Source organism: Acanthopagrus latus, chromosome 16 (assembly GCF_904848185.1).
Source record: "Acanthopagrus latus isolate v.2019 chromosome 16, fAcaLat1.1, whole genome shotgun sequence".
NCBI lineage: Eukaryota > Metazoa > Chordata > Actinopteri > Spariformes > Sparidae > Acanthopagrus > Acanthopagrus latus.
This window is the reverse complement of record NC_051054.1, coordinates 6,798,702-6,814,148: the sequence shown is the minus strand read 5'-3', so window position 1 is coordinate 6,814,148 and position 15,447 is coordinate 6,798,702. Positions and strand designations below refer to the sequence as shown.

General features: G+C 42.9%; 1 protein-coding gene across 2 annotated transcripts; it reads left to right on the top strand.

Moving 5' to 3' along the window:
* The first annotated feature begins 24 nt into the window (after nucleotides 1-24).
* Nucleotides 25-13,806, top strand: LOC119004818 (serine/threonine-protein kinase PAK 2-like). Of its 2 annotated transcripts, none has more exons than XM_037072061.1 (15): nucleotides 25-300; nucleotides 6,158-6,351; nucleotides 6,434-6,540; nucleotides 7,823-7,970; nucleotides 8,062-8,078; nucleotides 8,184-8,297; nucleotides 8,589-8,712; nucleotides 8,813-8,876; nucleotides 9,001-9,049; nucleotides 9,333-9,445; nucleotides 9,530-9,647; nucleotides 10,390-10,489; nucleotides 10,579-10,775; nucleotides 10,896-11,033; nucleotides 11,250-13,806. In XM_037072061.1, the coding sequence occupies exons 2-15, from the start codon at nucleotides 6,174-6,176 to the stop codon at nucleotides 11,334-11,336; spliced, it is 1,554 nt and encodes a 517-aa protein (XP_036927956.1). In that variant the 5' UTR covers nucleotides 25-300; nucleotides 6,158-6,173; the 3' UTR covers nucleotides 11,337-13,806. The 2 variants fall into 2 exon arrangements, with proteins under 2 accessions (XP_036927956.1, XP_036927957.1); XM_037072062.1 differs by lacking the exon at nucleotides 25-300 and adding an exon at nucleotides 5,501-5,935.
* Nucleotides 13,807-15,447: the final 1,641 nt, after the last annotated feature.

Genomic DNA, 15,447 nt, shown 5'->3' with positions numbered 1-15,447 from the left:
AAGCCGTGAAGTTCCGATTCCTCTACGACGTTCCGCTTCCTCTCTCCGCCAGCCAGCTCCTCCCCGGGCCGAGCAAGGAGAGCCAGGCTGAGAGTACATTGTAGGGGGGGAAAGTGAAGAGGAATGAAGAGTGTAAGATAACAAAACGATACCTTTTTTTTTTTCCATCTCCCCGGGGAGGTTTGAGAAATCTCGGCGCTGAATCTGGGCTTTAAGCGGAGAGGACACCAGCCGAGACGGGGCGGAGTTTCGGGACTTTCTCCGGAGTGAGGTTGATACTTTTGCGGTTGACAGCAACCGGTGAGTTTTTAAAAGATTTACTCATTCAACACAGCAAGTTGATTATTTGGAAACAGTCGACTTAACTTTTGTTTGGCACTCAGACTGAGCGACATCTCCCTGCGTAATTGTTGTGGAGACTCTTCTTCTAGTCTCTTTAGGGGATAAAAATAAAAGTACACCAGGCCAGAGATCCACATCCTAGTGTTAGTGGGATTTATGGTTTGCCCTTCTTTCTAATTTACACCAAAGTAATGACAGCCTACAGGGACACTATAGTATTGTAATAACATGTGATGTTAATACCAAACATCTGCAACAGCAGCCAGTGGAGGGGCCTATAAATATCTGAGTAGCACTTTGATAATAAAATGAATTTTTAAAAGTTACAGTGTTTTCTGTACAACATGAATACATTGTAATGTATGTGTAGCTACAGTACACACCTGTTTATGTTCTAGTGGTGGTAATATATTGATATTATACATCATCCTGATGTGAGACTATATATCACTTTAGATTTTGTGTTTTAAAGGCTGTAATCCAGTAAAATGATCCCTTCTACTTGTCTTTACCCATTTCAGTCACTACATACACACAACTGATGAATATTTATCAGAATTATTAGTGTTTATATGTTGTAAAAGTGCCAATAATCTTCTTTATAATATCGCCGCAATATGGATATGGGGGTATTTGGTATCCCTGTCCCTATCTATCGCCATGTAGTGTAAAAGTCCAGAGTTTAAACATAATGTACAACTTTTTATCTCATAATTTTCTTTGATTAAGAGAAGCAGCGAGCAGAAGCATTAAAAAGTGGTCAGAAATGTATCGTTTATCTCCAAAAATGTACCTAAATTGCTTTTGGAGGGAATAATGTGGGTTATTTCAGGAGGAGTTTGGAGTTATGGCCTCTGGATTTCTAAAATCTCAACAATCGCTAAGCATGCAAATGCATCATTAGGTACGTCTGTGACAGTCCAGCCTATAATCCTGCAGGTACACTGAACCAGTCATTCATACACTACTAGGCCTCTGAAGCTAACAGACGTCAACTGTTAGAGCTGAGGCCAGTTTTGTACCTGGTCCAAGCTGCAGAGTCGAGTTTTGACAGCAGCCTGGGCCCTCAGGTTGCCAGGTTGGTGATTTGATTCGTCCAAATGTTGACACAGGGGTGAGGCAGCTGTATGAATAACAGGATAAGGTGTTCAGTGTGGCTGTGCAGCTGGGCAGTGTGTTTATGCCTCATTCACTAGCAGACCTATAATCAGTGACTGTAGAAGGTAGTGAGTGAAGTGTGTGTGTGTGTGTGTGTGTGTGTGTGTGTGTGTGTGTGTGTGTGTGTGTGTGAGCGCGCACACATATAGTACCAATGTGTGTGTTGTTATATCTGTATGTTTCTGTGGAGGTGAATGAAAGGGGGTAGAGTGTGCGTGTGTGTGTGTGATTGTGTGCGACGGCTTCATCACTCCTTCCAGGAAGTCCTGCGCAGAATTTCCTTTTATAGAAGCCGAACACAAAAGGCTTGCTGTCCACTTCCTGTAAACAGCTCGGCGGCTGTGTTTGCTGCGCGCTGGTTGGCCGGTTCGGTCCTCTGACCCTCTGCTGCTTGGGGAGTTCCAGGATGAGGAAGTGGGCTTCCCCTGATGGCGTCCAGCCACAGGGAATAGAAAGTGTTCTGATGCAGCGAGAGAGAGGCAGAATGAGGAATCGAGAGAATATAAATGGCAGAGGGATGTGACAGGCTCGGAGGCACAGCGATGGGGATAAAAGAGAGGTCTGTGGATTGAGAACAGATGGGAGATCTATGTGGACGCCGTCTGGGTGTAAAATAGTGTGTGTGGTAACCAAGCACGCAGGGTTGGAGGGGATAAATTAAGCGTGGAGACAAGAATCTGAAGGGAAAATGCAGCGTGCAGTTGCAAAGGGAACATAATCACATTAGAACAGCTGATTACTCATTACATTGATATGTGGATTAACATTAAGATAAAAGACAATAATTTAAGGAATTGTTAAATTATTTCAGTGACTTTTTAAGCGAAACATGCTGTGGTTTCACTTTCTTAAAGGCGCTTATTTATGTGTTTGTTGTGGCTGGCTTCCTCATACTTTTTTATCCGTCTCTGTTCAAGCAGCACTCACAGATCCCTCCGTCAGCCTTGAGTTTGAAAGACAGCCTAGAGGACAAGTTATTTGAAGGGTAAATGTTGTTAATGTCTTCCGTGTCACCACACCACATTTACAATTAGGGCATTTAGCAGACGCTTAGGTCCTCGGCAGTGGCTGCCATGCAAGGTGCCAACCAGCACATCAGGAGCAGTTTTGGGGTTCAGTATCTTGCCCAGGGACACTTTGACATGCAGACCAGGAGAATAGAACCAGCAACCCTCTGATAACGACGCTAGCTCTACCCCTGAGCCATAGCCACACTAGCCTTGTCAGTATATCGAGCTTCCTGATCAGTACTGCACATGTGCAACTCTCAGATGAGAAAGAGGCGGGATGTCTCGCTCCTTGGCAGCTTCCATCATCAGCCGGTAATAACAATGGCTGTCAATTAAGACTTTTAAAAACAAGGTTTAACATCTCCTGGATGTGGTCTGATGAAGTGTATGATCTGCTGTGTCCTACGGTCTCGTTTTTCTGCCGTTTTTGTGACAACAAATGTCACACACTGGAAAAAAATACAACAGAAAGACAAACCTGTTTACTGGCAATGTGAAAGGAGACAATCAACTACTTTTAGCAGCTATAAACATGTAAAATGTATGACATTTACACATTAATTAAGCTATAAAATGGTATAAGTCTATGGGAAAAGTGTGTTTGGGCCAGTATGTATACTTTTGGATTGTTTTAAAAGCGTAAAACTATCCAAAAAAGTCTGAAAAAAAGTCTATGCAAAAGGAATTTATCTTTGACTTTCTTTTCCTCTTGTGACCTCTCAGACATATCTTGTGACCTCGTTGGGGGTCCCCGCCCCCAGGTTGGGATCCATTGCAGTCCTCTAGTTTACATCATTATAGTCAAATGACATGAATTGAGAACAACAGCGAGGAACTGTTGATGTTTCTGTTGCTGAAATTTCAGTAACAAGCAAATCTTTGAGGTTTCTTCTTGCTTAATGACTGTTTTAGGGTGAGCACTGTCTGTTGATTTGGTAAAACCACCGCAGCAGTAACAGGGAGTGTTCATTTATACTAAACACTGGAGAGCGTGGCCTGCAGGGCTGATGTGCACCTGCCTGCTCCCCTCAAAACGTTTTTTTCTCTGCTGCGCTCAGCAAACTTGGCTCGGAGCTACACAAAAGATGTTCAAGAGCTCACAATGGAGCCCCTGTTGGCAAGGGGAGTGTGTGTTTTAGAGCGCGGAATGTGTGTGTGTGTGAGAGAGAGAGATGGGGCCTGTGAGGGAAGGAGCCATGTGTGCTTATGTGTGGTGTGTGTGTGTGTGTGTGTGTGTGTGTGTGTGTGTGTGTGTGTGTGTGTGTGTTTGAGTGTGTGTGTGTGTGTGTGTGTGTGTGAGACAGAGATGAACAGGAGAACACACCCAACCCGTGAAGCCCTGCAGCTATGGAATTCCTACTGAGAGACAACTTGTCTCTGCCTGGCCAGCCAGCACCCAACATTCAGTCCAACACACACACACACACACACACACACACACACACACACACACACACACACACACACTGACTTTGAAAATGCACATTAAGGCTGGACTACTGGGGCTAAATTTATCCTGTCGGGGCAAGAATACACATGTCCCATCCAAGATCGCTGAGGAATGAGGCAGCCTGCTAAGACCTGCCCCGAAGAGCCTGAAAAGAGGGAAAGAAGAGTAAGGAAACAGTGAGACAGATGAGCGCCAGAGAAAGAGCTGCATACACTTACTGGGAGTACAACAGCTTTTCATTGTTTACCTGGTCTTCTGTAAGACGCAGAAGAGTTACAAACAGGTGAGTGCTTGGCAGCTTCTGTGAAGTAGGCGAGGAGAGTGAAAAGTCGTCTGGGGGCGTGAAGAGAGTTAGAGGAGTGTCTCATTCGATGTAGGTGGACTAGCTTGTGTGGTTGTATTTTTGTAATGGGGCTTAAGTGTTTGTCAGTAGCAGTGATTGCTGGGATCGCTTCAGAAAAATATGCAGGGAGAAGAAAATAAAGCCTTGAGTCAAGTTAGTGCTGCTGTGACATTAACTTGTGGCCTGAAGTTGTAACATGTTAACACATCAGCTTGTGTGAAATGGCGTTTTTTTTTTTCTCGATAAACCCAAAGGCGCAGTGTTGTGTGTGTCGTTTGAAGCATTACGGAAATGATTTCATTGATTTTGTGGAGTTGTGTGTCGGGGCTGAGTCAGACCGGCTGCACTCTTGCAGACGCAGGCTTTCTGTGTGAAAAGCAGGTCACACAGACATACCTACCTGAGCCACGTCTGTTAATCCCAGTTTGATACGAGCTGTGTCATCAGCGGTCAGACACAGGAAGTGAGGAAACCTTTGTTTGCTTCCTGTTTCCTGTCTGTGATGTCACCAGAAAAAGCAGGCTGCAGCTCGAGAGTGGATCGAACTGCTTGCTCTGCAAGCCTGAAAGAGGTGCTTTTGTGGTTGAGTGTGTCTGTAAGTGTGTCTGTGTGTGCCTACAATGGCAGTTTTCACCATATTAGGTTATTAGTGGAGGAAGAAGTAGTCAAATCAAGAAACCATACATACATGTGAAAATACTACATTTAAAAGTTAAACTGAAAGCACTGAAAGTACTATCCTATGACTGATATGTTGTGTGACATTATTGGGTTAATAATACTGATTCATCAATATCTAAGGCCCTGTTCAGACCTGGTGTAAAAAAACATCTGTCCTGAGTGATCTGATCACATTGGAGGCCCTCCTCTGCTCAACTGAAGTTCTGCCGAAGCATCAATAAGGAGAAGCCACAATAACAGTGTGTAATGTGGTTCAGTGTAATGTTAGAAGTTTGGGCTCACTTAACCTGCCAGTGTCAGCACTGAACTAATAACTGCGATCTTCCCAGACTCCCTGAATCACTCGTGTGATTTTGAGAGTCATTGCATTTAACGAAAAACAGTAACTAACACAGGATACTTCTTTGTCGCCTGTGAAGAGAGAAAGATCTGTCAGATCTGTGCTTTTTGTCAAATATTGTGTATGGCCTTGAACTGTTATTTAAGTCCAGAGAGTTAAAGTTTTCTCTTTAAAATGTCTAACAACCCTAAAGACAAGGGGACAGTAGATGCTGCTGGACAGAAGCTTAGAGGAGAGGAAAGAAACCATTGTTTAATGTAAAACAATCATTGTATTTTATAAGCTTCTCCTGCATTGACTGAGTACAACACCTTACTGTTGTCTCCACCATGTTTCTGAGGTTTCAGCTTCTATTACCCCATTACTTCTTCACTCCTCTCCCTTTAACTGAGGTTACAATAGCATTCTCAGTCTCTCTCGCACTCTGTGTGTCTCTCTCTCTCTCTCTCTCTGCCTCCTTTCCTTCCTCATTAATTGGTAACACTGAACGAGACCCAACACGTCACTTTGCCTGTTCAGCGTTGCTTCCTGTTCACACTCTCTCTTCCCCCTCGCTCCAAAACTCAGCGCCGATCCACAGATTGCGGCATGGGCGGACTAGTTGATTCTGCGTGAGTTATTTCTTGACTTGTTGTTCAGTTGTTTCTGTCTTTTCACGAGGTAGGCTTGATGTTAACCCTTTTCTCAGGAGCATTTTTGTCTTAAAGCTTATGCTAGCGTTGTGAGATCTGAAAAAAAAAAAAAAAAAACAGGAAGAAGGGAACGAGTGATCGAGCATGCAGCGGACTTACTGCGTTTCTCGTGTGCATTGTCATCCCTTCTCGTCTGTGCAGGTGTACGTGTGTGTAGATGTGTGACAGCGGAGTGTGTGAGGACAAGCCCCCCGCCCCCCCTGTCAGGATGAGCAGCCAAGGAGGAGGACCCAAGGACTCACAGTCAGCCAATCACAGCTCTCGGCCACTGCCGTCTGTACCTGAGGAGAGGAAGTCCAGAAACAAGATCATCTCAATGTTTGCCTCAGAGAAAGGTGAGAGAGATGAAGTGTGACACAAAAGACGTACATTGCAGTGGCTGATCAGCACATTGACCCCCCTGACTTTTACCTGCAGGAGGCAGGAAGAAGGACCGGGACAAGGACAGGCCTGAGATCTCCTCCCCGTCTGACTTTGAACACACCATCCATGTGGGCTTTGACGCGGTCACTGGAGAGTTCACTGTGAGTGTCTGACCTTAAAACTGTGCAATGTGCTGCAGAATACAGACATATAAGGAATCATCTCAAACTAGTGATTCACCAAATTGCTTTGCACCATTTGAAAACACATGGATGGCGTCTTATAAAGTGCTAAAATGGGCCAAATATACTTTGATGGCCATCAATGTACGAGCCACCATTCACTTAGCTTAGCATAGAGACCAGAAACAAAGGGAAACAGCTAGCCTGGCTGTTTCCAAAGTTTCACTCATTTACCATACAGAAATGAAAATCATATCATAATACTCATCTAACTACAGCAAGCAAGCATCGTGTATTTCCCAAAGGGGCCTCCAAATTGTTCTTATTTTTTGAAACCTGACATAACGTGTAAAATGCTGCTTGGAAACATCTAGAACTCGGTCTAATCAAAAGAACAAACTGTGCAGACAGAAAGTCAGTGTAGCATCACAAGCTGTGATATAGATCCACGAAAGAACCAGATCACCAGGCAAAATAATGTGTCAAACTAAACTGTCAGTCATCATAAATCATGACTTTGTTTAATAGATATTAATTGCATATAGTACATGGAGAAACATCTGTGTTTGAGAGTAAGAATTAATTATACAGTTTGGTGTAATAATGCTTGATGATCAATAGCTGACTCGCTTTGATCATCAAGTCTAACGTGTTTTGCCTGAATCATTCCTCCTTCCTTCTTTACTCAACTTAATAAGCACTTGTGGCTTTAACTTAAGTTTGAACTTAGGCAAAGCTGTTGCAACAGACTTCAGATAACCTTTGAGTAACTAACAGCTAGAATATTTGTTTGGACTGGGGGTTGCAGCTCTAGTTGTGCCAAGAGATTATTACAGTTGTGTTAATGAATCCAGAGAGGGCAACATGAGCATACACAAGTGATTCAGAAGATATTCACACATGCAGCTTTAACTTTTTATGTCATTTTTTTCACTACTGTCATGTACTTTTTCAACAAGACAACAACAACAAAAAAGACAAGAGATAAGGGTTTACAATAAAACACAGAGCTACAAGATAGAATTCAGATTGTTGGTTGTCTGGATCCAAGAGTAAACCCTCTTGCGCCCAAACACATCAATAAAGGATCTCTGATCAAGAAAACAAACCCAAACAGTGCAGCTAACACTTGAGACTTGGCTACAGGAGCTTCATGTCTGCCATTTTGGTGCATGACCTGTATTCACAGTCTTCTTTTTGTTTCATGGGTAGTTTTGTGTATGTTTTTCACCGTGTATGTGTGTGTGTTTGTTTGTTCCAGGGCATGCCGGAGCAGTGGGCCCGTCTCCTTCAGACCTCCAACATCAGCAAATCAGAGCAGAAACAGAATCCTCAGGCCGTCCTCGACATCCTCAAGTTCTACGACTCCACCAGTGGGAAACAGAAATACCTCAGTCTTTCCGCGTCAGGTCTGTTTTCTTTTGCTCAGCAGATAATGAAAAATGTAATGTTGCAACTGCACACACTCACTCCCCTGTCGTTATACTTTATCTCTTACAGATAAAGACTCACAGTCGGTGAGTACTTCCATTCATCACTTCTGCTTTCATGGTGCAACATTGGACACATTTGTCGATTTCTGACCGGGATTCTGTTTAATCTGCGTGTGTTTGCTGTTGCAGTCAGGCAAGCAGGGCACAGCGACCTCACCGACGGGCGGGAAGGGTGGAGACGACGACGATGACGACGATACACCACCTCCAATTGTGGCACCGCGGCCAGAACACACAAAATCAGTGAGTCAATGTCACGCGGTCGTGTATTTTAGTACATGAAAATGCAGGATTTATAAATGTTGGGCAACATTTACAGAATTAAAAACATAGAATTAGTTGTACCTGCTGACACCTAGTCGACCATTTGATTGAAGACATTAGTCGTCATTTTTAACCTCTGTTAGTGTTAATTTTAGTCTTTAGAGGAAAGTAAGAGAATAAATTGCCAAATATAACAAGCTGCCAAAAGCAATAAGTGCACGATCACCCAAAGTCAGTATTGCTACATTTTTCTTTCCTGTTTTGTGTCAGGTGTACACGAGGTCGGTGATAGATCCGATCCCAGCTCCAGAGGGTGATGCCGCCTCCAAGGCAGCCGACAGACAGAAGAAGAATCGAGGAAAGATGACCGATGAGGAGATCATGGACAAACTCAGTATGTCTAAACAACGGAAATTACACATCGCAGGCAGAGCCACAGCTATTTTAGGCTCCAGTTGAGCTGACTTAACACATTTTCTGTCTGTGTCTCCTAGGAACCATTGTCAGTATTGGAGATCCTAAGAAGAAATACACTCGCTACGAGAAGATTGGCCAGGGGTGAGTCAGAGTTCAGGATAACAGGAGTTTAGCTGCTTCCTGTTCCAATAGTTTATATAGTCGGGAAAAGAAATATGGAATATCTGTGTATTTCACCTCCACCATTTTTGTTTCTAACTTTCAGGGCCTCAGGCACAGTTTACACAGCCATAGATGTTTCCACGGGTCAAGAGGTAAGGTCAATTCAGCAGTCATAACAGAGTCCCCTCAACATGATGTGAGAAAAAAAATCCCAAATATCCGTAGAAGGGCTGAAGAAGTCCCTGTGATTTAAACACTTTTACCTCCTGTCAATGGAAGAATCTTTTAATTGGCACAAATTGTGTTTTTTAAACAAAACATATTAGAAAACCAGATTTATTTATGATTGTTCTTGGCAATGTAAATCTAGCAATAACCGAGACAGACTGTGTGTGTTGGTGGCACTTCATTTACAGGATGTTGTGTTTTCTGCAGGTGGCCATCAAACAGATCAACTTGCAGAAGCAGCCAAAGAAAGAGCTGATCATCAACGAGATCCTGGTCATGAAGGAGCTGAAGAACCCCAACATTGTCAACTTTGTAGATAGGTAACGCCGTCATCACACTGACAAACGCACAGTATACGTGCATAGCACCACCTGTGATTTGACTGTGTGTCTGTTCGCTTTCAGTTTCCTCGTAGGAGACGAGCTTTTCGTGGTGATGGAGTACCTGGCTGGTGGCTCCCTAACCGATGTCGTGACGGAGACGTGCATGGACGAGGCTCAGATCGCAGCCGTCTGCAGGGAGGTAGGAATTTTTTCAGCTGACAAAACCTGTCAAAGCACCCGTGTCACGCAATCCACGTCACATATATCAAATGAACGGCTCAAAAGTTCCTTTGTGATTTTATAGAACAATGAAACCTACCGTATTTGTGCTGCAGTATGACACATAAACCACTTGCTTATCATTTCATGAAGAGTGCCAGAGTAAGAAATCACACTTTACAGGCCCAACACATCTTCCAGTCTTCTACTTTGTGTCACAGAAGTAAAATCACTTGGTAATCACTTGAGATGTCCATTTATGAAATGTTATTGAAAGATACCGTTTTATCGTGTCAACAGGAAGGAGGCAGCTTTGCAGAATTTTTGGTGGCTGTAAACATTTACAATATCTGCCAAACCAAAACAATCAGATAATGTGCAGGTTCACAAGCTGCGCTCATTCTGAGTTACTTATAACATATTGAAAACGTATTGCGTGTATCCTCGAGGTCTAACAAACACCTTGAATGCATCGACTACATTTTGAAGCCTGCATTGTTTCCATTCATTCATCAGTTTGCCTTCTTCTTTGTCTTTGCTGCCTTTGAGACAACGTTGTGTTAATTTGTGCTTTACTGCCATCTGTAGGTCATTAGACTAGTGTGAAACGATGTCAGGAATGTGTTTAATATAACATGAGTGGGTCTCCAATTTGCTCTCTGAATTGTTCCAATGTGCTTTAACTTTTGTGGATCCTCGTCTTTCTCCCTCTCTGCGTCCAGGTCCTCCAGGCTCTGGAGTTTCTTCATGCCAACCAGGTCATCCACAGAGACATCAAGAGTGACAACGTGCTGCTGGGGATGGACGGATCTGTCAAACTTAGTAAGACAAAGAGCACAGGCAAAGATGAACGCATGAACGTGGCCGTGAATGAATTGGTCTTAACAGACATTTTCTCTCTCTTCCTGCAGCTGACTTCGGCTTCTGCGCCCAGATCACACCAGAGCAGAGCAAACGCAGCACCATGGTGGGGACCCCGTACTGGATGGCTCCAGAGGTGGTGACCCGGAAAGCCTACGGACCCAAAGTGGACATTTGGTCTCTGGGGATCATGGCGATAGAGATGGTGGAGGGAGAGCCTCCGTATCTCAATGAGAACCCTCTCAGGGTGAGTGTGTGGATTCTGCCGTGCGTGACATTTCGTCTGCGTGGTGATGCGGAAAGAAAGCAGGATGAAATTAAAATGCTTCAAGGTTTTTTTTACACTGCTTTTTTCTCATCGTCGTAGGCATTGTATTTAATTGCCACCAATGGGACTCCTGAGCTGCAGAGTCCAGAGAAGCTGTCCCCGGTCTTCCGATCCTTCCTGTCCCGCTGTCTGGAGATGGACGTGGAGAAACGAGGATCAGGCAGAGAACTGCTCCAGGTAGACTGTTCAAATGTCCAAGAAGGGTCAGAAAATAGTCAAAACTGCCCTTTATCCAAATGTGGTATATTTTGATTATTTGTTGTGGGTGACCTTTTCTTGCACTGCATGTTGTATGTCCACATCGTCGGAGTTTATCCTGAAAATAGAGTTCACTCCTCAACTTATTATATTTAATGTTTTCCCACCTCTGTCACTCTGTCCGTCTGTCTGTAGCATCCATTCCTGAAGGTGGCCAAGCCTCTGTCCAGCCTCACTCCGCTCATCCTGGCAGCCAAGGACGCCATGAGGAGCAACCGCTAAATCCCAGTCTCTAAAGACTATAAATGTTAATGCCATCGACAGCCGGACCAGCCATCATCATCTAACGGGTCTACGTATGACGACCATCAGCGACCTTCTCAAAGAGTCACAAACTGCCTCTCCACTCTTTTCCAGTGTTTCTGTTCTGATGCCAGATGTTCCTCCTTTGTGCCTTGTTCTAAAGCTGCACACAGCCATGATGTGTTCTCCATTTCTTGCAGCCAGAGCACGTGTGTGTGTGTTGTTGATGATGCACACTGGTTGCTACAGTGTGCATCATCAGGAATGTCACCGCTGCAAAGGTTCACGACTCTTCGCACACCAAAGGCCATAAAAAACAAATGATCTTATCTCACATCTAGGAATGAATAAAAGGGGAACTCTTAACGATGCCATGGATTAAATAATATATAATATAAACTGAATTTCTGTCTCTGCAGTGATTGGTTGATTGGTCTAGACCAGGGGTTCCCAACCTTTTTGAGGTTCATGGACCAGACATGAGCTATGATTTTAATGATCCAGGAGGTGGGCGTGTGATACACTCCTATGAATCCATACGTGACATGAACAGCAAAATGTTCTCATTGTCGCACACTTTTACATGCATAAAATCTTTTTTTATAGGAACATTTTCTGTCAAAGCTAAATCATCTCCCTTGAGATATGAATGTAGTTTACCATCTCCAGGAAAATAAATAACACAAATTTTGTACATAAATGGCAATGACATCACATCTCTTAGTTCCTGCTGGGTTTTCGTGGCCCCCGTACGGAGCGACCCAAGACCCAGTGCTGGTCCATCAGCCAGAGGTTGGGAACCCCCTTGCTCGGAGCTAGTATCAGGTCTTAAAGCATGGACAGACACAGCTCAATTTTTAGTTTAGAAATAAGGGAACCTTGTTCATCTTGAGAGATGTCGATGGAGATGACTCTATAGCTTTGGTGTGTGGAGAGACAGTGACCTTTGCAACTGATGACTGGTCGTTGTTGCTATGGTTATACATGTGTCAGGGTCTAAAAGTTGTGAAACTGGCATGGAAAAACTAAAATGTGCCAATACTGTGCTGTACTGTGGCCCAGCATCGGACAGTATGATCTTTGTTCAGGGGAAAAAAGCCATACAAGTGTCCTTGTTTGACCCTGTATCTCACTGAAAATTAAACCATTCCAGTAAAAGGAATGGGACTCAAGTTTGTTTCTTGTCCATGAAAATGTCACCCCCCCCCCTTTTTTTTAATAATAGTACAGTCTCGTGTTTTTGTAAGTTGAGAGTTTCAGCCCCCTGCTGGCAGTTTTGGGTATAACCAGGCACCAAAACACACTATATCATTAAAGGTGCAATATGTAAAAAAAAATTGGCCTCCTGTTAAATTCATGCTTGGAAACAAAAAGGGCAGCTCCTAAATGCTGCTGACTGCATTCTGTTTAACTGTATTTACTGTTAGCTCAGTTAGCCACACAGCTACCACGTTGGTGTTAGCACCGTTAGCACAGGAGCATCCAGCTGAAGCATAACTTCAGATATGTCTGAAACACAATAAATAACATCATAACTCTTATTTTTTTAATTGATACTCAAGAAATGTGATTCTTGTAAACAAAAATTCTTACAAATTGCACCTTTAAAATGAGTCGTACTTCTGCTATCAAACTTTCTTCAGGCTAAACTGTAAGAACCCATCTGAACGCTGATGGGAAAAAATGCCTTGAACTCTCGAGCTTGTTGTCCCTAAAAGTCACATTTGAATTACTATGATGTTTTTCTTCTTCTGTTTGTCTTTAGCTGTGTGAGTACAGCACACATTACTGTTTGAAATTGTCTGTCTGTATGTGTTGAACTGGAGGAAGACTTTTTGTATATTGTGTATTGGTGATTGTCCGGTATTTTTTTTTTTAACGACTTTGAAAAAAGTATGTATATCATTGTTTTTATATTTGTAACTAACACAACAGAAGACAAATTTGTGTTTTCAACTTGTTATTGTGAACCAGTTCATCCTCTGTTCCATGAACTTTGCATTTATGAACTCAAACCATAAAAAATGTATTGATAAGCCTGAAAACACTCGAGCCAGACCTGAGTCAAGCAGTATTTGGGAACGATTGTTTGTTTGAACCTGCCTGGAGTACCACATGTGATTGGTTTACACCTATGTTTTTTTCTACAAGTTTAGACAATCACTGGAAAGCATTTTAAAAATGTGTATTAAATGTGCCTTTTTAGAACTACTCATATGGTACTCAACAGGTTGACACAAACACTGAGTACTGGCAAATACTATTAACAGGCTGGAAGACACAGTTATGTGGCTTTTTAACCAGAACACACATTCCAGTGTCACATGTGATAAGAATTATTGCAGACTTTAAAATGAATGTGTTGTGTTCATCATGAAACCGAAGACTTCTGGTGTTGCATAAAATTCATACAGTGTGTAAATTATTATTAAAGGTGGACCTAAATAGGCTCGTGTCTGGTTTATTGAAAGCGGTGAGGGGGCGAGGTCCTTGAAAAGTAAGAGGAAAAATCACAGATACATAAAAAGATTCACAACTAAGAGATGTCAGACAACTTCACAGAGACAGAGAATAGTCAGAGACCACAAAGCGAATTAAAGAAAAATTCAAAATGACTGTGAGAGTTGAAAAATAACCACAAGCAGAACAGAGAGAAACAAAATAACCAAAGCGATGCAAGACGACTTCCAAGAAAGTGACTACACACAGAGACAAAACGAACCTTCAATGAGATGCTAAGCAATTTCAGAGTGACTTCAAAGAGATATAAAAATAGTGACAGAGATACAAAATTGCTACAAAATGTTGCAGAATGGCCACGAAGAGATGGAAAACAAGCAGAAACGGACCACAATTAGACAAAATGACCCCCAAGAGATCCTAAACAACTGCAAAGAGATCAAAAACAAGGGGGATATAAAAAGACTTTGAAAATACAGTGATGTAAAATGACTGCACATTTAGGCATATAAACAACACAGATACAGAACAATTACAAAAAAATACATCTACTTCTTTGGGAATTTAAATGTCATGCGCCCACAGAGGCTCATCATCTCATTATCCATCCATGACGTGACATTTTCCTCTTTTGACACAAGAGAGCAGCATTCGTCTTTACGAAACGCAGTCAACTCTCACAGGAATAAGACATTAAAATTTGAATATCGGCTGTACTTCCTCCCACATCAGATGGTTTTAAAAGGCACCATCTCTTGTGCAGAGTACACCACAATTTTATTATTTTCTCAAACACAAACACACATCATCCATATTGAAGATGTCACTGGTTTTCCTGCTGATGCTGGCAGCCCACATTCAGGGTGAGATCCTGCTGTGATCGTTTATTGTGATAACTGCGCTGATCTTTCTATGACAGATGCAGAGTTGTAGCTGCATTTTTACTTTGGAAATGTAATTTATTTTCTGCAGGATCAACAGCGAATCCAACTGTGATTCAGTCTCCTTCAACAAAGTCTGTCAGTGTGGGACAGACAGTCTCTCTGAGCTGTACAGCCAGTACAGGAGTGGATGATGATCTCAGTTGGTACCTGCAGAAACCTGGACAGCCTCACAAACTGCTGTTTTACAAGATAAGCACCAGGTCGTTTCAGCAGCAGTGGATCTGAACCGGTGTTCACTCTAACAATCAGAGGATTTCAAGCAGACGATGCAGGAGATTACTACTGCATGGGAGCATATGTAGGCCTCCGCACACAGTGACAGAGAGTCGCACAAAAACCTCCCTCAGATTAGCTGCGGCTGTGACCCTTTGCAAGAGATTCTGATGCGCACCACTGCTCACCTTAACATTAGCACAGTCACCCAAAGCACAGCCACAACTTGTAGGAACTTATGGTTTCTCATCGTCACTCAAAGGAGAACTGAAACTTAGATTTTCATGTCCCTCACAGTTAGTTTGTTCCCTCTTTGCAGCTCCAGATGTTCAATCATGCACCCAGTCATGCATGCTAAGATAAAAATGGCAGCTCGGATGAATGCAGAAGATATTTATTTCTCTTTTAAAACAGAAACTAAAGTAATTTCTGTGAGAGAAAAGTGTGCTGTACATTTTTAAGCAGGTGGGAAA